Source organism: Polypterus senegalus, chromosome 8, assembly GCF_016835505.1.
Source record: "Polypterus senegalus isolate Bchr_013 chromosome 8, ASM1683550v1, whole genome shotgun sequence".
Taxonomy (NCBI): domain Eukaryota; kingdom Metazoa; phylum Chordata; class Cladistia; order Polypteriformes; family Polypteridae; genus Polypterus; species Polypterus senegalus.
Window position 1 is genome coordinate 65,626,629 of NC_053161.1, and position 23,387 is coordinate 65,650,015.

The 23,387-nt window shown below is 33.3% G+C and overlaps 1 protein-coding gene across 1 annotated transcript in view; it reads left to right on the forward strand.

The window, feature by feature from the left end:
- Window positions 1–19,998, forward strand: part of LOC120534560 (cAMP-dependent protein kinase type II-beta regulatory subunit-like) — an 82,136-nt gene extending 62,138 nt beyond the window's left edge. The window contains exons 4-11 of the mRNA XM_039762155.1: window positions 4,491–4,574; window positions 5,961–6,067; window positions 9,133–9,286; window positions 10,688–10,789; window positions 11,948–12,022; window positions 14,140–14,208; window positions 18,528–18,660; window positions 19,192–19,998. Of these exons, the coding sequence (XP_039618089.1) occupies window positions 4,491–4,574; window positions 5,961–6,067; window positions 9,133–9,286; window positions 10,688–10,789; window positions 11,948–12,022; window positions 14,140–14,208; window positions 18,528–18,660; window positions 19,192–19,325 (858 nt within the window). The 3' untranslated portion in view covers window positions 19,326–19,998. The remainder of the gene's footprint in view (window positions 1–4,490; window positions 4,575–5,960; window positions 6,068–9,132; window positions 9,287–10,687; window positions 10,790–11,947; window positions 12,023–14,139; window positions 14,209–18,527; window positions 18,661–19,191) is intronic.
- The last annotated feature ends 3,389 nt before the right edge of the window (window positions 19,999–23,387 follow it).

Below are 23,387 nucleotides of genomic sequence, written 5' to 3' on the forward strand. Positions count from 1 at the left end.
TAACCTTGCCCCTATATCATTTGTTCTAACATGAAGGAAGCCAACGTGACATATGAAACTGCCACTTGCTGAATGAAATATTTGCATCACTTCCCCTAACAACTGAGTTCTGAAATATCACTATTACTACTGTTATTTCTTAGTGCTGGTTTAGATGTAATGCAGTGAGGCTGATTAAAGCCTATCAACCCATAGGTATCAGAGTCACTGTTTATCTTTGCAATGTGATGAAAATAATTATATATATCTAACTCTGAAGCTGATGCTGCAGGACAAGTGCAGCATTAGCCTTTCACTTACATCCATCTGTAGGTATCTGGACAGGAGTCTTTGCACAATGTCTCTCTAATGAACACCTGATGCAGTTGCTGTTTATTATGATGCAGACTAGCTACCACTTTCTTAAGGTCAGCAACAGTGTACTTTGAGACATGGATTTGTATAGTGGCAGAACAGGCCTCCAGAAAGAAAGCTTCTAAGAAGTTTAACATCAAACAACATTGGATTAAATTGTCACCATTTCTAAATTTACATTTAACATTTTGTAAATGAGAAATCTAGATTTACTGTAGATATTTTACATCAGCTCACATTCTCAAAACAAATGTTGGTAAACTTACAACAGAAACTGACTATTAGACTCCATCAAAGCACTGCTTGAAAAATTATACAGTTAGTGGTTTCAAGTTAAAAAAAAATGATAATCAAGCTGGGGATGGAAAGGAAAGAAATTTAAGAGAGCTGGAATAGTTCAAAATGGGAAATAAAGGCAAAAGTAAAATCCTAGATAAAATTGAAATTAAAATGAATATAATTTGTTCCCTGTTAAAAAGAGGCTTGCATATAATGGTATTAAGCAGAGGTTGTGTGCTGCAGGCATCAGGTATGTCTTATATTGCCTGATACGTTGAGGGTCATGATTGAAGATTACACATTCATATCCAATTAACCTGACAGGGCAGAGTAGAATTTCAAAACACTAATTCCTAAGAATTTCAAAACCTGAATAGGATCCAGTCAACCACTAGAATAGAGAATATAAATGGACTTGCAAAAGTATTGAAGTATTGAGAACTAATTTCTCATAAGGAAGATGAAAGAAATAGCTTTACTAAAGTCTTGCAAACTTTAAATAATTATTATAATTAATATCAGTATATATTTATTTTAAATATCCACTTGCCTGTGACTGGTATGATTACTAATGGGTATTGTAACTTTTTTTGAATGCTGTATATTTCACTATGTACCTAGACCTTTAGAGTCCTTTACATACTGTATAATGTGTATGACTCCTACTATTCAGATATACTCTTCCAGTAATACACTATTTCTGTCTATGTATAAGCTAGAAACATTGTTAAAGAAACATTCAATTTCCTTAATGTTTAAACAATATCTGTCCCTGATAAAGATAAAGGCAGTATCTCCAAAGTCTAGCAACTTGATTACAGCAACAGTGCAAATTATACATTTCAGTTAGAATCATAAATAAGGTTTGGAATGCCGTCTTCCATAAGATACGTTCTACTGTACAGAGCATAGGAGCCTTATTGGGCTGACATTTCTACATTGTACACACCAGTGTCTAACATTCTACAAAATTTCTTAGAGACAAGATCCAATCTGTGAACAATGTCATCAAGCTCCTGCCTTGTTAGATCTTTTATTTTTTTTGTTTTATGTCCCAGACTCATTCCATCTTGGAGAGAAAATACAGTATGTAAAATATTGTGTTATACTTAACACTATATCAAATAGGATTATATGTAGTGATGCTAGATGGAATAAAATCATGCAATTAAAAATTTTAATATCCGCACACATTGCTTACAGTTCAGTTTATTTTACTCACCTGGAAGAATCTTAATTAACCCTTCATAACTCATTGGGAATGTTTTCAGTCAAGAATTTTCTAACATTGTTTTAAAATAAACATGCTTTGTCAGAGGATTTTATTTTAGTGTTTCTATATATGTACTGTATATGTGAGCAACTACTTCATGTTATGTTTTCTGTTAATATAGCCCTATGAATAAGTTATTCAAGGAGCTTTAAATATTTAATTTGAAAGATTTAAATTTAATGCAGTGTTGTATTAATTGGACCTTTGTCCACTGTTAATAATATCTGCAGCAAAATAAGTAACATATATCCCTAGGCCCTCACTTCTTTACCTTTTTGCTTTCTTTAGTATTTTCTTGGCCTATATGACTGCTTCTGCACTATTTTGCTGTTTTTCCTCTTTCTAGCATAAATACTGCCACCTACAGTGTATTTGATAAAATGTCCTTACCTTTTTAAAATGTACACTTTGGCCTCACTCTTTTTCCACTCACTTTGTGGAGTGCAGTGTAACTAATTTATCTATTAATCTTTGTATACTACATTTCTTTCTAGCGATGTTCACATATTTGGTTTAACCTATTACCCCAACTGTAACTGCCTCCTGAACAACAACATCTTTACCATACTGCATAGTAAAAAACATCCCCTTATGCTGTTTTCTCTTTCATACACTAAATGTGCTTTTGTGCAGTTAATATAAAGGGTTTTAAAACTGAAAATCATACTATACAGCACCCTTATCAGCTACCAAAAAAAATATTTTTATAAAATATAATTTTAATTAAAATAGTATATACTTTGCATCAAAACCAACGTGCCAACTTTAATCACTAACAAGTTAAACAGTGTATGCATGGCATGACATTCATGTGTGTCTGGCAATTAAATTAAATGATGTGAAAGTTGCAGCATTTCACATTGTTTATTTACGTAATCTAACAGTCACTTATTACATTTTTGTTTATTAAATATTTTTGTAACAATGAGTCATATTCAAAAGTAATAGCAATAATAGAATGAAAATTACATGTGTTAGTAGACTACATTAAATACATGCTTTTAATAGCACTTTACAATAGAGCACAAACAGACTTGTGGTGGCTTAATAGCTGTCATACACAGGAGATTGCAATTCAAGTGATGTGAAAATGTCAACATTTCGATGTTTAGTAGTCATGGAGGTTCTATGACTAATTGTTATTTCAATTTTCCTAAACTTAACATTTTTGGAAGTAAACTTGATAGAGTAGTATGCAATAATTAGCAATTGAAAAATGACTAATACTAACATAAAATCAGTATCAATATTAGCCTGTTAAAGGAGAAAAGGAACTGAAATAAGCTCCCCATCTAGATATTAATATTGGTTAAAACACAGTAATTTATTAAACTTGTATAAATAAGTAAGAACTGGGAGGTAAAGTGATCTATTGTGTAACTAGAATGCGAATGACACACAATATGTAAGGTGATCAGGGGCTCGCAGCAATTGTTTGTGTATATTTGGGACTGAAACATCAAGATCATAAGCCATTGAAATCTCCCACCTCCCAAAGCCACTGTTCATTTATAAACTCATCTTGTGTTTACATCAGTTAGGGTAGCTGCACCTTTCCCATGTATTTAATTAGTTCAAATGGCATTTACAGCAACTGCAGGTTGATAATGTTGCTTCTTTAAAATAATAATCTGCAGGTAATATTGTACAATTAAGTCAGTCTTCTATATGCTTGCATAATTATTTCCCCTTCCATTTATGTCTAGAAAAGTAACTTTTTTGTGCTATATTAGTTAACTTACCTAAAGCAGGAGGAGAAGGTTGCTGCTGTGTGAACTTCTTGCACACTCAGTCTTCCCAGAATCTGATCGACTTAAATTGGGTATCTGAGCAGCCATCGGATGAATTAAAGAGGAAATATATAAAATTTACACGTTCAAGCATACATTCTCAAGGTGAAATTAAAACTCATTTCTAGTTGAAGTCACACAGAGTTTCTGTCCATTTTAAGGTGGATGAGTTCTCAAATTCACCTATGCTGTTGACTTGGAAATTTTCGTAGTAGTAGGGTGTTGTACTGTGTTAGCCATTATGGATGCAATGAGAAGTCAAGCAAAATGACAACTTTTCTTGGCTAACTAAAAAGATTAAAACAAAATAAAAAAAATAAAAGGTGTCATTTTACTTGACTTCTCATCGGAAATTTTGAAATTGTAAAACTTCAAAGCGTGATCTGTATGAGATATCTGATCAAAAATTGAACTGCCATGACAAATCTCTTTGAAGAATAATGGTGCCACATCTCAACAAAATTGGTCCACGCAGGACCAAGTTGTTTCATACAGAGAGACAGACAGACATGGGCTTTAACAGTAAGTGTTTCACACGTCATATGCAAATGCATACAGTATAAAAATAAATGACATCTGAATGTAGCACATGCTTTGTGCATTAAAGCAGCATAGTTAGTGATCAATAAACAGTGCATTGAATGTTTTTCTTTTAGTTTATTCCCAAAACCATCAAGGTTTAGAAATCTGTAAAACTAGTACTGTGTTTTGGATTTAATGTTCACAAATAAGACTGTATTTTCAGTATAACTGATATATACATAATTTTTTTTTGTCTTTTTATATTTACTTAGGTTATTCATCCTAAATCAGATGAGCAAAGAAACAGACTTCAAGAAGCTTGCAAAGATATTCTCATTTTCAAATCTTTAGATCCGGTAAGGTGTTTTTTACTGATGTTTATATTTTATTTTTAGGTAAAAAGATAACAGATAAAGGTTTAGATTCAAAGATAACTAGTCAGTGAATAGTTTGGCATACTGTAGTTTAGATATACAAAGGAGCAAAGTGTGAAGAAATTTTATTCTAATAGTTATTCATTGACTTATTAGGGCAATGTAAGTTTTTATTGTATTTAATACTTTAATTTTAGTTAATATGATAATACTATATTACCAACTATTTAAGTACAGGTCACTGTATATAATGATTTTCACAGGGTGATTTGAAACAAAATACTGAAAACTGTAAGACAAAAACCTTTAAGTTGAGTACTAGCACATATTATGTGGAGTGATAAATTTCTATTGGAACACTCCTCCTGCACTTGTGAAAAAGTGAAAATGATCAAATTAATATCATTCTAGTTAACTGGTATGCTGTCACTCCCAGACAAAAGGATGTGAGAAGAATTTGGGTTTAGAAAATTCTTTCTGCTGTTAATAATGAAGAGCCACAGAAGATCCTGATTTCTGTTATTATTAAACTTGAAACAGTGCCAGAAGGACAATGGACGAGGCTGTACAGCAATTACTTTCCGAATGCACATCTAAATGATTAGCTAAAGAAAGTTAAAATTTCTGTGAATGTCAAACATGCCATGCCAGGATATACATAGACAACAACACTAACTTAAATGTCATTCTAAAGAAACCCATTTTGAAACTTGCCATTAATATTGACTTAACAAATTTAAAAATTTTTACTAATCATCAAGATATTGCTTTATACGTTTTCACTTGTACTGCGATAGTTTGCAGACTGGAGAAAATTGGGGGTGAGGTTTTAGAAGGAACCCCTGTCTGTGTAGCTTTTTCAGCAGCCAATTCTTTTGCCTTTTCAGGCAATTTCACTGTTATCCACTATCAGGATTTTAGCAAGTTGTCCCCATAAGTGTTATACTAAATAAATAAATTCCTTTGCAGGACACAGTTTTCCTTTACTAAATGGATAGCAGACATTTGGCAGAACAGATGTTCCTATAGACTTATGGAAGAAACTTCAAAAGCTTTTAAACATAGTTATCCTTTAAGTGATTTTCCTAGCTACTTAGTGCACAAACTGTTGCTTTAAGTTAACATCTGTAGTTCATAAAAATATTCTTGCTAAGTAATGTTGCAATGAAAAATACATCTAGGGTGCAGCTACATGGGAATAACACTGTTGCTCCTATCACTATGTGGAGAGCCCAGTATATGTCTCCGTTTATGGTTTATCTTTTGAAACGCCTACAGTTGGACTGTGCTAAGAAGAAACAATGTAGATTAAATGTTGTTGTCCATTTAATACATTTTAATTTCATTTTTTAACTTCTCATTTTTTAGGAACAAATGTCTCAGGTATTAGATGCTATGTTTGAGAAGATAGTAGAAGCTGGTGAACATGTAATTGACCAAGATGATGATGGTGATAATTTTTATGTAATAGAAAGGTGAGTTAAAATTGGTTTTGATTGTATTTAATAGGTGTATTGTACTTTCACCAGTTGTTACAGCAGCATTCACTAAAAATATCATACAGTAAAAGGTTTTGTTCAGAATAAATAATTAGTATACAGAGGAAGATGGAAAACTAGATGATATATCTCCTTTAGAAATAAATGTGTCTAATGACAAAAATAAAGCAAATACATTTTTGTACTTACTTGTTTATAGTGTGTACTAAATAAGACTGGTGATATAATTTTGTCATTGCTCATCTAAATTAAATATAGTAAGTTAGCATCAGTAGCTGTTGTAGATTAATTTTTTAAATGAATTGTAACAGGATCTGTAAATCAAAGAGGATCTGACACTATCCAATGAGATCTGCTTAATAAGTAGATTTATTCATGGTTGTCTAAATATTAAGTTTTAACTTTAAATTATATTGCTACCATAATCCAAAATGTATTTTTAATGTAATATTTGAGAACTAAATTGTTAAAAATGAATTAATTGTAAACAAATAATAATAATACTGTAAATATACATATGCAAAACAAAGAGTTTTAATAAATTGACCACACCACTTGTAAGGAAACATAGTATAATCTTACATTGACTGAATAAAAACCAAGATGGCATGAACAACAAGGATTAACAGCAGCCAGATTTATGAATGTTTAATTTTTAAATGAAAAGCTTCCATGTAAGGGCTTCCAACTTATTAGTAGATGTGTAGAAGGAGAAGCAGTGACTGGAGGTCAGCTTAATCATATTTGTAATTTAGAGAAATTAAAATTAAATCATGGTTGTATTTCTTGCTTATATCATTGTAGTCTGTAATATAATGTAATAAGCTGAACAGAAATTCCAAAGTCAGAGAGGTGAGATTGTGCTGGTTTGGACATGAGCAGAGGAGAGATGCTGAATATATTGGGAAAAGGATGTTAAGGATAGAGCTGCCAGGCAAGAGAAAAAGGGGAAGGCCTAAGAGAAGGTTTATGGATGTGGTGAGAGAGGACATGCAGGTGATGGGTGTAACAGAACAAGATGCAGAGGACAGAAAGATATGGAAGAAGATGATCTGCTGTGGCAACCCCTAATGGGAGCAGGCGAAAGAAGAAGAAGATTTAACAAATGAAAGGTGAAATGGAGCAGCAAGTTAATACATTTGTCAGTGCTACTGCTGCCTCAAAGAGTTACAATTATGTTCCAGAATATTTGCATATTCTCCTTGTATCTATGTGAGGTTTTTACCTAACTGTTTTTGCTTTCCTTTTACATCCCATTGTTATATCTGCCTTGGGTCTCAATGCTGCAATGATAGGTGTCCTTTCATGTGACCCTGAACTTGATGAAGCAGATATGGAAAAAAAAACCCTGATGGCTAATGGTTTTTTTTATGTTAAAAAGTAAAAAAAAAAATGTATTAAAAGTAAACATTTGAATTCATACCAGATTTTTGTCCGTGAATCCGTCACAGATAATTTATTTACAGTACCAGTGATATAATAAAATTATAGTATAATAGTGCTGATGATGGAATGGCTGCACACCATTTGTATGAAGTGTTTAGTTATTGTTCTGAAACTTTTTGTAAAAGGTTATGCATGCCCCTTCATGTAATTTTAGTTGCCATACAGAAATCATTGTTTTTGCCCTTTACTATTATTTAATTGTTTTCCATTGCAGCTTTATATTTGCTGTCTCCTCAACACTGGCAATTAAAAGGAAAAAGATGTTCAAGTAATCTATGAGTAATGTTGATTAGTGAAATTTGACAATTTGTAGTGAATATGCTGTTTTCGCTGGTGATTTTGTTTGCCCAAAATACTTTCCTATAAATGTCCCATTCGATTGGCTTAGGCAAACATTTTTACTAGTCTCATAATACTTTGTGAGGCCAGCATGACATCACAAAGATGTAGCAGCCATGCACAAAACCTTTATGCATACCTTGTGTAAGATCATTGCCAGTCTATTTCGTAGATGCATGATGATACAACCTGATTAGTACTGAAGCCATTTCTAGCTTGCATGTGTTTGGAGGAAAAACAAAATGTTTTCAGTATTTTCATTTGAGAGGTACATTAGCTGACCATAATGAGTACTGCCGCCAGACATATAACACTAATCCCTGTGCGATGGCAGTGTAGCACTATATGGCTAATATGCATGGACAACTAACTATGTTCCAAGCTACAATCTGAAAATATAACTTAAATAAACCCTCAACCCCTACATCAGAATGAGACCCTATGAAATAAAAATAGCAAAAGATGTATTACTATTTACAAGGTGTTTATTTCTTCTTGATAGAGAAAAAAGTGTGGAGCATCTGTACAGATACATGGGAAGCAAAAAAGATGTTCCAGCAGTGCACAGTGCTGCAACTTCAATAAATGGAACAAACTTCCCCACTCTGCCCACACAACCAATATGTACCTCAACAGTTGGAACTCTGTCAGCACTGTGATGTATATTTTATTTTTTTTATTGTTAATTTGTAGTCTTTTTTTTGTACTTTGTTTGTTGTTAGCACTGCATCATAGATCACAATTTTGGCCACATAGGCCCAACATAGTTGGAAAATGCTTCCAAAACAAGCATAACATCCCTATTTCACACGCAACAGACTACAATATTATACTGATTAATATTTGCATAATTTAGAAATAAGATATCATAAGAATGGGACTGCATCTCTAGCCATGCCTTACAAAGCTGAGCTTTCAAAAGCCAGAACAAACCGGAAACGAATTTGTAATGTAGGCTATAGAATCAATACCATTAAAAATGAATACTGAAACAATTTTAAAAATGTTATAATAGATACTTAATATAACGATACTGTTGACAACCCTACTATGGTCTATTTATTATTACAATTTATGCTCTTTTAAGCAACAAAGTTTGCTTGTGTAGAAATCAAGTATGCTCCCTGGTAACAGTGAAAGGTCATATATTACATCTTATCTGGTATACAAACTGAAACACTCTAAAATTCCCCTGAAATTTGTTAAAGTATTTATGGTTTACAGTATAGATTTTTTTGTATATTTTTTTTTTTCAGAGGAACATATGACATTTATGTAAAATTAGATGCCATTAGTCGTTGTGTGGGATCATATGATAACCGTGGAAGTTTCGGAGAGCTAGCCTTAATGTATAATACTCCCAGAGCCGCCACAATCATTGCTACCTCAACTGGTGCTTTATGGGGTTTGGTAAGTCTTGTTAATTGATCACATTATCTTAATTGTTGCCTTGTATGTGTCTTGTTTTTATTCAGCTGTGTGTCTATTTGTTTGCTGCCCTCAGTTTCCCACTCTTGTATGTGCTATTCATATGCATACCTGGGAAATATTTTTTAAAATTATGTATGAAGTTATGCTTCTCAGCCATCAGATATCTTACCAACTAAATTAAAAGTATAAATAAAAAGCAAAAGTGTGTCAAAAATGTCATATTTTACTTCATCTAAATAAGCCTGTATTGTGGTCTGTCCAGTTTTGACACCTGGCTACTCAAGTGTAGATGAATAATAATTATCCAGGTAAAAAAATATTACTAACAGCATTATATAATCTCTATTTTAGTTTCCTTTTGTAAAATTACAGAATTATTTTTATGTTGTCATATTTATATTCCTACCCTAAGATTATTACAAAAGATTGACCTTTTGTTAGTAACATTTTCATATCATTGTACATGCCTAGGCAGATAATAGACTGTGGTAGCTTAAACCATGTGAGAACGTCCATAGATTTTATTGTAAAAATGAAAAAAAATCCAGAAAGAGATTTTACTTAATTTTTAATTTTTAAGACATTATGTATTCAATTACATAATCTTTTATAATTAAATGTTGGCAGAAGGTACATACACAAATTTTCTATCTCTGCTAATACCATTTCTGTTTATTAAGTGGATTAAACAGATTATGATATCATTTAAATCAATCTTTATTTGAATATTGCCTTTCACTTCATTCCAAAGCCTTTTATAAAACAAATAGCACAGGTCAAAGCAACAATGCAACTTACAAGTCAGGATCATTCTATCTATAGTAAATTTCAGAGCACAAACATTGACTTATCTATTTATTTGATATTTCTTCTTCAACTAAAATGTTCAAAAAGGCAGTGAATGAAATGTTTTGTGTAAATTACTGTTATATTTACATTCAGGATTAGCTTTGTGTAACAGAACAGTACTGTTGTCTATATTTCTTCTTTTTCTTCTGAAGGTTGTCTCTGGTTAAAGATCACTGCACCCTGTTGTGAAATGTGTCTCCATGCTGTGCACTTTACTTACAAACATATCCTATTATACATGTTTCACAATGTAAGAATGGAAGTAATATGTTCATCAAAAGGTGAAAAAAAAGTTGACTTCCACTACGAAAGAAAGCTATAAACAGTTCTGGTGATGGATAAAATGTAAAATTGAACACCATAGCAAAGTCACATACTTGATCCACCATGAAAGTAATTTTACATGTTGTATCTTGCACAAAGCAGCTATAAAATGATACTTGTAACCAAAAGATTAAAGATTATAAACTGAAAAATAATGTTATAGTTCTATTGTGGTGCACTGAAAGTTTAAAAAATTTTTTTTTTTAGGATAGATTAACATTCCGAAGAATTATTGTGAAGAACAATGCTAAAAAGAGGCGAATGTATGAATCGTTTATTGAGACACTTCCATTGTTAAAGTCATTAGAGGTTTGTGCATTTTTATTTAAGGTATATTTTATGTAATGCTTGCTAGATGGTGCTATTATGTTTTAACTCCATGAACTCAGAATGTAATCATGCCAAGGTTACTGCCTTTTTCAATTTTTGATTTTCTCTGCAGGTTTGTACAACTTTTTCTCCTTGCACTCTTAATTTTTACATAAAAATTCCAAAGATATGAATATTACTGTGATGGTTCAGGTTTGCTCCATGCTATGTTGTCGCATCCAGGAGCTCTTCAACCTGTAGCCATTAATAGTCATGTGCTGAGATAAACCTGGCAAATGAAGACACACACATTCAGCAAGGGGCTGGTGCAAAAGGGCCAATGCTTTCATTAAAAACAAACAAAAAACAGATACAGTTGGTTCAAATCATTCCAATAAATAAAAAAATTCAAAAAATAAGTGAAAATTGTAGAGGCTAAAAGTCCAAATAAATATTTCCATCAAATGATCAAGGGAGAACATCCTTCCATTATCCAACCTGCTATATCCTAACTACAGGGTCACGGGGGTCTGCTGTAGCCAATCCCAGCCAACACAGGGCGTAAGGCAGGAAACAAACCCTGGGCAGGACACCAGCCCACTGCAGAGCACACACACTCACACACCAAGCACACACTAGGGACAATTTAGGATCGCCAGTGCACCTAACCTGCATGTCTTTGGACTGCGGGAGGAACCCAGAGTACCCAGAGGAAACCCACACAGACATGGGAAGAACATGCAAACATGAAGGGAGGACCCGGGAAGTGAACCCGGGTCCATGGGAGAACATTATTTTTAAAAACCACAAGCCTTGGATTCCACAGCATGAGGGGATGTCAACCAGCAGGTGCACAAAACCCTTTGATCCTGTTCAGGCACCTGTTGCCAGTCCATTCGTCTTTACTCGGTTATTCATCACTATTGCATTGACAGATAAATTGTCCAAGTATGAATGGATTCAAATATACAGTATAATTGAGTGTGTCCTGCCTTGAACTGCTGTATATTTCTGCCTCTACTCAGTGTGACTAGTTCCAGTTCACTGCAACCTTGAAACTGAGATAGTGGGTTCAAAATTAGATAAATGAGGTGACTTATTTACCTTACCTGGTGCTGTTTAATATAATTTAACATATCTTTGTTTTCTCTTTTTTAGGCTTCTGAAAGAATGAAGGTAGTTGATGTAATAGGATCAAAGACTTACAAAGATGGAGAACGAATAATTGCTCAGGTTTTATAATTTTACTGCAATTTGCTTTAAGTTAATTCCTCAGTAAAATGTGGAGTGAATAAGTTATTATTGGGCTATTAAACATTAAAAAGTTTAATCACTTGCAAAATGTTACTTAATTCCCGATTAATCATGTGTTTAACCATGACTGGTCAGTAATGTCTTGCAGTCCCCTGGGCAATTTCTTAGCTGCTCATATTGCAAAGACTTGTACCTTTCATTTAATTCCATAATATCTGACACAGTTATGAAGATATTACATAAGAATTGTCAGACCTCACTGACTGATGCCTCTGACCCATGTATCAATTATTTTTAATTAGAGGTCTGCAGTCTGAAATGATCTGTTTTGCAATAAATAGCAGTAGTTAATTATTTAGTTTGTTTTATTCATAAACATAAGCTCAGTTGTACATTTACGGATGGTAGTCTCTTACAGATTTTGCTGCCTATTGCTAATTTTAACACTAGCATCATGTATATTTTGCTCTCATCTTATAAGCCAATAATGTTTTATTTCTGTAGTATTTAAATTTCTATTGACAGTTTTTTTCCTTTGAACTATCTGGGAGAGTTTTAAATCAAATGTAAGCAACATAAATTTCACTGTTCTCACCCATCGTTAACAAAATAACTTAGATCAGGGGTTCCCAAATTTTAAATCAAGGACTCCTAAAATGTTGTACCATTTGGCCAGAACCTCACTAATATAAAGCCAATGCTGCAAAGTGGATCTTGGTTACTGCCAACAATAGTCACACTGCATGACTTTGTAAAATACTAGTCCTAATAAGGCAAATTATTCTTAACTACAGCAGACACACAGTTGACACATACTGTATGTGATTAAATCCCATGCAGTATCATTAAGCCAGGGGGTTTCAACCTTTTTCTTGGGGTACACCCTCCAGGAATTTCAGTATAGGAGTCAGGTGTCATTTTTGCCATAAGAAATACAGGGAAAATGATTAATCCGTTCCCATGAAAAAAAATCCTATTGTTATTGGCATATTATATACATTGATGGGGTTGTATAAAATAATTATATATATACTGAGTATACTTTATACATAAAATATATGTTGTCGTACCTTGCATAACTGAATAACCTTTATGGCACAATAACAATTCAATACATTTATGGTCACTACAGTATTTGGATTCAATAATCTTCATGTGGGAAAAGGCTAAATCGCATAAATAAGTAGAGCTGAATAATGCAGTCAAGGAGGTAGCTCTTGGAAGGACTTTTTATGCTTAATGATCGAGTGACTCACCCGGAACGATGCTTCGGTGTGTCTGCTTTTGCTTTTGAATTCAGCCAAGTGAAAAATGACGGCTGTCCAATTAACGCAATTTTTAATTCCCTCTCCTTTCTCTTTCTCAGATCACTTTTCGGAAGGAAGTCAGTTTCGTAGTTTTTATTAAACAGTTCGAAAGTGCCTTTCCACATTTTCCTTCTTTGGAATAGCAATGATAGATTGACAGATCAGACAAACGCACTTCGATTGTGACATTGTGAGAAAAAAAATCCTCTTCCAATTCCACATCCAGCCCATAACCCTCCCTAAACAATTTTTTTTAAATCCCTTCTTTAGTCGATATAAATTGGAAGACTAACTAAATCACAGCTGGAATTTTGCAGTAGCTCGCGCGTTTGATCGTGCGTGCGGGATGACCTGTGTGTTAGAAGGAAAGAGATCTCAGACTGGCCGCCCTCTGTGTCAATCAAGTGGTACATGCCATAGGGAGGATATATTTTTTTTATAAAATTTTTTTTTTAATGCAACGCGATCTACCTGTACTACCTTTGCGATCTACCGGTCGATCACAATCGACGTCTTGGGCACCCCTGTTTTAAGGGATGTTGTAATCTGTATGGCAACGAAGCAAAATCTCACAAGAAACAGTTAAATTGCTGTAGGGACAGGTGAATTTCCTATAGTCTCTCCTATGTGGTTTAAGCAAATTTGATTAATTTTCTCCAGGTAAAGTCCATAAATATGTATTACTTATATTTATCTGAACAGCATCTGAAATTTTAATAAATACTTGCTATAATTCACAGAGCCAAAATAGAATGCTATGTTGTTAAAACTTTTTTTTCCTTCTTCAAGGGAGACTTGGCAGATTGTTTTTATATTGTGGAATCTGGTGAAGTTAGAATTACTATGAAGCGTGGCAAGGTGAGACATATGGTATAGTTAAATTACTGATAATTTAGTTAATTTAAAATAGTAAAGCAATGCATTGTATATAAATAATTCATATTCATTTTAAATAAGTAATAACTGTCTGTATACATTGCACACCTTAACTGATTCACCCTGAGCCAATTTACAGTATAGTTGTAATGGCAGCTTAACTTTAATATCTTTGAGAAGTGGTACATAATTGCTATCACCAGAGAAAACTCACTTGTACAAGGGGAGAATGGGTAAATTCCACTCATACTCTTTGCAGGCTACAGCACAGTATTTATTAACTATTGTAGCATCAAAAGTGATCACCAAGCTCCCATGTACAACTGGGTTTTGGCAGACCCCAAAGTATGCAGATTGGTGGCATCACTTCCTATACAGTACATTGATCAACACAAGTACCCTGTGAATTCCTTACCATACTCATTGCTTATCTGTGATTATGACTGGTAGCACAGCTCCAGTTCCAACATAATATTTGCTGATGACAGCACCATCACAAGCCTAACCACCAATTATAATGAGATAGCATACAGGACAACAATAACCTTTTATATCACATTTTTATACAAATAATTTAGCTCAAAAAATCATTATATGTCTTCTGAGACATTTGTTACGGAACAGCAATCTTCAATTAAATTTCAACAAAGTCATCTTCGTTATCGTGAATTAGGCACACCAATGCAATTATTTCTCAGATGTCTAAGGAAAGCCAGGAATGTTTCCATCTGTTGCACAGAGGAACCCATCCTTACTGGCTGCATTGCAACCTGCTATGTATGGCACCTGTTCAGCTCAGAAATGCAAAGCACTAATGGTGAAATCAGCACAGAATATTACTATTACTTGGGTTCTTTCTGTTCAGTACATAAAAAGCACACACTTCTTTTGAAAGACAAACATAATAAGTTCCTCATACATCCTGCTCAGTCACTTTTAAACTTTGGTAAACACCACTAGATTCTTTTTCCTCAGATAATAAGGCTACTCAAGAGCTGATCATTCTGACAACTGCATGAATATTTCTTGTACATATTGCCTGCTGTTTCTTGTAATTTATGGTGATTTATTCATTTACTTTTGTTACTACTGTTAGTAATTTTTGAGAGACATACAAGAAAATATGTCAGTTTCTGTGTAAAATTTGAGCATGAACTTGAAGTTTCTGGCAACAACACAAGTCTTTTTTAATGCAGCACATGAAACATATACAATTTGTTCAGGAGTACACCTTCAGAAATGGGGATTGAATTGCCAACCTTGTTCTTTCAAGTTCCATTCCTTTGCTACTATTCCACTCTGCCTGCCTATAATGAGTTATTGCTCTTTGTAAAATCTGTGTTATTAGTTTGTACTTTTCCTAAAATATTTTATAATGGTGTTCATGATCTAGGATGCTGTGTTAAATAAAGAAGTTAACAAGCATGTGGGTTTGGAGATAAACGGTGGTGTGAAAAACAACTTTGCCCCCTTCCTGATTTCTTATTCTTTTGCATGTTTGTCACACAAAATGTTTCTGATCATCAAACACATTTAACCATTAGTCAAATATAACACAAGTAAACACAAAATGCAGTTTTTAAATGATGGTTTTTATTATTTAGGAGAAAAAATCCAAACCTACCTGGACCTGTGTGAAAAAGTAATTGCCCCCTTGTTAAAAAATAACCTAACTGTGGTGTATCATACCTGAGTTCAATTTCCGTAGCCACCCCCAGGCCTGATTACTGCCACACCTGTTTCAATCAAGAAATCACTTAAATAGGAGCTGCCTGACACAGAGAAGTAGACCAAAACCACCTGAAAAGCTAGACATCATGCCAAGATCCAAAGAAATTCAGGAACAAATGAGAATAGAAGTAATTGAGATCTATCAGTCTGGTAAAGGTTATAAAGCCATTTCTAAAGCTTTGGGACTCCAGCGAACCACAGTGAGAGCCATTATCCACAAATGGAAAAAACATGGAACAGTGGTGAACCTTCCCAGGAGTGGCCGGCCGACCAAAATTACCCCAAGAGCACAGAGACGACTCATCCGAGAGGTCACAGAAGACCCCAGGACAACGTCTAAAGAATTGCAGGCTTCACTTGCCTCAATTAAGGTCAGTGTTCACAACTCCACCATAAAAAAGAGACTGGGCAAAAACGGCCTGCATAGCAGATTTCAAAGACGCAAACCACTGTTAAGCAAAAAGAACATTAGGGCTCGTCTCAATTTTGCTAAGAAACATCTCAATGATTGCCAAGACTTTTGGGAAAATACCTTGTGGACTGATGAGACAAAAGTTGAACTTTTTGGAAGACAAATGTCCTGTTACATCTGGCATAAAAGGAACACAGGATTTCAGAAAAAGAACATCATACCAACAGTAAAATATGGTGGTGGTAGTGTGATGGTCTGGGGTTGTTTTGCTGCTTCAGGACCTGGAAGGCTTGCTGTGATAGATGGAACCATGAATTCTACTGTCTACCAAAAAATCCTGAAGGAGAATGTCCAGCCATCTGTTCGTCAACTCAAGCTGAAGCGATCTTGGGTGCTGCAACAGGACAATGACCCAAAACACACCAGCAAATCCACCTCTGAATGGCTGAAGAAAAACAAAATGAAGACTTTGGAGTGGCCTAGTCAAAGTCCTGACCTGAATCCAATTGAGATGCTATGGCATGACCTTAAAAAGGCGGTTCATGCTAGAAAACCCTCAAATAAAGCTGAATTACAACAATTCTGCAAAGATGAGTGGGCCAAAATTCCTCCAGAGCGTTGTAAAAGACTCATTGCAAGTTATCGCAAACGCTTGATTGCAGTTATTGCTGCTAAGGGTGGCCCAACCAGTTATTAGGTTCAAGGGCAATTACTTTTTCACACAGGGCCATGTAGGTTTGGATTTTTTTTCTCCCTAAATAATAAAATCCATCATTATAAAAACTGCATTTTGTGTTTACTTGTGTTATATTTGACTAATGGGTAAATGTGTTTGATGATCAGAAACATTTTGTGTGACAAACATGCAAAAGAATGAGAAATCAGGAAGGGGGCAAATAGTTTTTCACACCACTGTATAAGTATTATGCGTCAAAATATTTAGTAGATTTTCAAACATAACAGTCCTTTTTGGATAATAATAAGTATGAGCATAGGATACATGTAAATAGAAATAAGTAAATATGAACTTTCTAAAGAAATGCATATTTTAATTATTTGTGTTGTGGGTTGGTAGAGTGGCACAAAATTAAATATGTAATAGGATGATCAAGACAGTTTGCAACAAGAATTTGTAATATAAGCAGAATGAAATTTAAAAACAAACACAGATTATCTTGAAGATAGAGAGGATGATCTGAATCTGTGTCATTGTTGCCAAACTGTTGCAAGAATATTATATTTTATACTTATATTTTGCATATAGTCATTTTGCATTTTATTACTGAGCTTTAATTAAAGTTAAATTTAAAATGAATATGGTCTAGATTCCAGTTTTTTCAGGTTACAGACATCAGATGCTTGCTGGGTTGAATGGGTAAGCAAGGTTAGGGATATTAAATATAGGTCTATGAGACAATGGCATTTAACAGGCAACCAAACATGCTAAAGTCTCAACACCAGCTGCTAGGACCTGAAATTCAGAACTGCAGGATGAACTTTAAGGGCTCCAAGGTCACCATTGCCTCCGCATCTCTTACCCCTTAGCCTGGGAAAGAGAGACAGATAACCTGGGAATCCCAGTAGGCCCAGATTTAGACACTGCATAGAGATGGAAAGTTATCACACACTTTTTTTGTGAATTTGGAATTGCAGACAATTTTATTTTTGTGGTCATTATTATTAGCGACACATAAATTACACATGAACGAAGTAGTACATATGCAGTAAATGTAGTTAGAAAAGCAGGAATAGGTAACATTATAAAAACAAACTCCAAAAGGTGTCCATATCTTCAATTCTAACACTAATGGAGTGAGCAAACTTACAGAGAGATCACATAAAAGAAAAGAAATAACGAGTCAGGAAGTGTAGTAAACTGCTGCTTGTTAGCAAAATGTGTAATTACAATATTGTTAAATAATGTTCTTTTAAATATTTGCATTTTAAAATTTTAACATTTTACTCACTGATCCCCATGCATTATAATTTTGATTATACAATTTAGGAGTAAATTCAAATGGTGTTTGATAATGGAAACCCCAGTTAAGCTGTTAAAGAGCACAGAAAAAACAGAATGTACATTTTAAAAATGAAATCTACTGTTTATGCTAGTTTTTTTTAAACAAAAGGAATATTTAAGGATGATTTCTCTTTTCAGTTTAAAGACGATGGAGATGGTGCAGTTGAAATTGCACGTTGCACAAGAGGACAGTATTTTGGAGAGCTAGCTTTGGTAACAAATAAACCACGAGCTGCCTCTGCTTATGCCGTGGGAAATGTCAAATGTTTAGGTATGTTCCTGTATTCTACATGAGTAGATTAAATGTTTGAAACTGCCCTTTTCCTGGAAAATTAGAATTAATGGACCTTGTAAGTCCTAAAATTGCTACAGGACCTAACCACTGTTTCTTTCTCAGTCAGTTTACTCAAGCAAGTCATTTATGCATTTAGGTTTTATAAATAAGCAGAAGATCATTTATGTTTCTGCTTTTTAATTATTCGTTGTGTTATAATATAAATGGTCATGTTGATTTTTATAATTGTAATTAAAAGCTTTAAGAAATTAGCACTATTATTAGCAAGTGGTTCTTTAATAATAAGTAAGTTAATATACCAGATAAATGTTAGTGATTTACTATACACATCTAAAATATTTAAATAATTATGTTTACTTGTAATATTTTATGATGCCAGGCAACAGATTAAACTTAAAGAAGCAATTTCTTTTTGCTCCATAACAGGCAGTCTTCATAGCCTTCTGTTACAGATATCTTACAAGAAACAAAAAATTAGTAATGCTTGTTCTTGTGTTTTTTGCACAGTTATGGATGTGCAAGCTTTTGAACGATTACTTGGACCATGTATGGAAATCATGAAGCGAAACATTGTTAACTATGAGGAACAGCTAGTTGCACTGTTTGGTTCTAATATGGACATAACTGATTCCAGTGCATGAAAATCACATGAGGTTTTGGAAGAAAAATGAAGAGTTGTTCCGGGGAACCTTTCATGTGTGTGGATGCCATTCATCTTTTCAACATAATACTCTGTTTTAAACTTTTAAATTATACTGTAATTATAGTAAAAAAAATCGCCACACTTCTGGAAATATGAAGAAATGTTTTGGTTTAAGGTATATAACTAATTTCTTTTTAAGCATTAGTTTTGGAATTATTGTCTTGTTTGAAGCTCATCCTGTTGTAATTTTTAATAATAATACACAGATAATCTGGGATTCACTTTTATGAAAGGTAGGGTATTCAGAGCAAAACACTTGCAAAGACTGTAAAGAAGCAAAATACTGTGACTTTCTGTAAAGCATCTCTACAGTTAGCTTTTTAATATGTGTATTTTGTGCATTTTTATTTGCTTTGTTTAACAAATTTTGAGAGCAGCTGCCATTGTCCTTTCCCATATTCTGCTAGGAATGAGAAAACAATGACAAAAATAGTAAGATGATTTACTTATAACAGTCAGTAAAATAATGCCTTTAGATAGTTTAATAAAGTCATATATTTATTAATTAATTATTCTAACTTGCAAATAGCAAGTATCATTCAGTTAACCCAAAGAGTTCATTCATATAAATTGAAAGCAAGTGCTTCTCCTAATAAAATTGTTGAAAAAATGTGCATTTAAAATCTGATCTGGAAGCTGCATGTGAAAAAAGGTAGAATATATATATATATATATATATATATATATATATATATATATATATATGTATATATATGTGTATATATATATACTGTATATATATTATATATATTGTATGTATATATAAACATATTATATACAGTTTATACACATATAATATATATATATATACTGTATACTAGCGAGTAGCAGCCTCATACTTTTTTCTATACAGACTACATTGGGACTTCATATGGATGGTTTTGGGGCTGTTAGAATGTGTGCTTATACAGGTTTGTTATCCTACCTATATTTGTGTATGATTTTGCAAAATTCTAAAATTACCTTTTATATTAGATACAACATTTATATTGGATTACAAATTATATTTAAATTAACTGCTTCTGCACTCTTGAGGAATAACTACACCTCATTAATGTTAAACACAAGGTGCACTTTATACAGTTTAAGAGATCACTTGTCTCAAACTGTTTTTAGTACTGATGATATTTATATGAACATGAACATGTCATAATATATACAGTACTTAGGCATTTTACAAAGATTAATGTCAGAGATTTCAAATCACAATAGACAGGTAACTTAAAATTCTAGCATTAATAAGTATTGTTTACTGTATGAAAGTATGAAGTAAAAAGTAAAAAACACAGTTGCTAGGAGGAAAACGGATTTGCAAAAATGGTTAAATATACTGTATATGACTGCATCAGGTTTTATCCTGAGAAAGGTCACAGATATTTTTAATACATTCCTTGTTATTCATTTGGTATCTTTGGAATTTTATAGTGAGCAAAACCATTACAATTTGTCATGAATGCAGTCAAAGATATTGACTCTGAGCACTCTTCCACTCTAGTGCTGAGCTCTGCAGAACTTTTTAAATGTCTCTTATACAGCCTTTTGATGACCATGTTCTACCAGTTGTCATAGATATCAAACTGAATCACTAGAGCTCAGTAATCACAAAATACCTTGTTCCTTATGTTTAACACCATGCACACATTAAATGATCACAAGTTCAAGATTTTGAAAATGAAATATTACATCATGCTTTACTGTTACTTCACTGCACTTGGGTTCTGGCATGACAGCTTAAACAGCTCTTTAAATGATAGCAAAATTCACCTAGCTTCTCTCTTACAGTATATACCTTAAAGTCTTAAAAGTGTTTTAGATTACAGTTCAATATGAATATTTAGAAAAACAGCTCATGTTATCATATTTAATGTCTCACAAAGTACATTTTGATATAATGCAACAGTGTTAGCCCTGTTAAAATGGTAAGACTGAAATTCAAATTTTTGAAAACCATGGGACATGGCAATCATTATTATATGGGCAGCATGTTCGGTTTTATTTACTGTGTGACATTATTCAATCTGTTAGTGATAATAATAGAAGACAAAGATGTTTATGTATACCCAATTTAAGCCATGAATCATTGTATTACATTAACAAGGAACAATTAAATACTCGTTTTATTAAGCTGCTTAAAGTGCTTCAACAGTGACACCTAAGGACAATTGTAGCACAGGACGTATTTTAGTTTGACAAAGTAGTTTTACATTTTAAACAGTTAGAGCAGCATAAATATTCCAGTCTTTCTGAGAGCTGGTGTTGCAGGACAACTTTTTCTGTTGTTATTTGATGGTTACAAGGTGTTGTGCAGGGTGATTTTAAGTAACAATTATTTAATTAACTTAAACAGCATTTTTATTTTGTGGCTGTAGGAAGAAAATCATTGTTTTGCAATGGCTTACCTTTTTAAATTCAACACAGTGTTTTTCTGGTGCTGATTTGCTTGTATCTTTAATATTATTTTGATTATTTTTACACAAGTATTGTGTGTATAACCCAGCACTGGTAGATACCCAATTGGACACTTGTTGTTGCTAACAAAACAAACGACCATTTTGTCTGATCTAAAATCATCATATAACATGTTTAAATACATAAATAATGTATTTAGTATATACAGGTTACTACAGTATTTGAAAATCTTTCCTAGGGGCTAAAACTTTTTTATATACGTTTCCAACAAAGTTACAACAATGGATTCCATTTTATGAGGACTTTTTTATTTTTTTCCATTTGTAGATTTGTTTTTGTAGATGAAGAAATTGCAGCATGCCATGGATACAGGTCAGTAAGCAACTTTCTTGTGCAGTCACAGCAGAAATGAAATGTTACATTACATGGATTTAATTATAGTAATACAATAATTTAAGACAATTCAATGTTGATTACCTCTGCTAACTGGTACCAACATCTGATTAACTGCTTCAGGAACTTGTAGCACCCACCCCACAACCAACCATGCCACCATAAAATGATTAGGTCATGTTAACAGTGATTTTTTTGTTGTAGTGCACATGTTCAGTGTTTATAAATGTATGGGAGTATCTTGGGGTTTGGCACATGTCAAAAAGCACCAGTTTAATTTCAAGCTGTTACATTGCTCAAGAAGAAAAATAAAACAATGTGCATCCATTAGTTTGTCTGATCATTTCAAGAGAATTTTTTGCACTAGTTTGTTATGCTTTCAAGAGTGTATTTTTTTTCATGAATTACTGTCCAATTTGACTTATGTTCAGAAATGTCAGAATATTCTTGGTTTTGTTTCATTTTTTCCTTATAATAAAGTACAATTTTGATACATAAAATATAGATGGGTGTCTTCTTTGAAAAATAAATATTGTATAATTTCAGTTAGTCTATTCTTAGGACAGTATCTTCTGTTTCTCATACTAAAATGTATTATTATAATTATATTATTTCTTATGATCTAGAACAATGAGTGGAATGTACATAGTGCAGGTAAAATGGATAAACCACCTTCAGTCCCAACAGTATAAGATTCCCTTTTGCTATTCTATCATACAGAGTATTTTGAATTAAAATTGTATTTTTCTCTGCTCTGTTCAGTGGAGCAGATTTAAAGTGAGAAGTTCAGGTTTGTCTGAAATCAGTCCATAAAAACAATTAATGAATATGTGCTCTCCCAAGATTATTCCTGAATTTTTCAGTGCTGGCAGAGGTGTGTGGGAAAGCAACCAGGTGCATTGACCTTAACATCAGTGTGATGGACTCTGGCGCCCAATGAAAAGAAAGCTGCAATGTCACCAAGCAAATAAACCATGGTAATACAGACTGTCAAGGGGAAAGCTGTCAGATCAACCTCTCAAATGAAAACTACACATTTCTTTTGGGTATTACTAATTTGCCACTACTATTCTCTATCAGCTTACTGGTGTGGGTGTGGTGGAGAACTGAACACAATAAAGCTATTTAAATAGTAAACTCTGATGTATGTTACTGTTTTTCAATGTTCAAGCCTAATAACAACAGTAACAAGTAACAA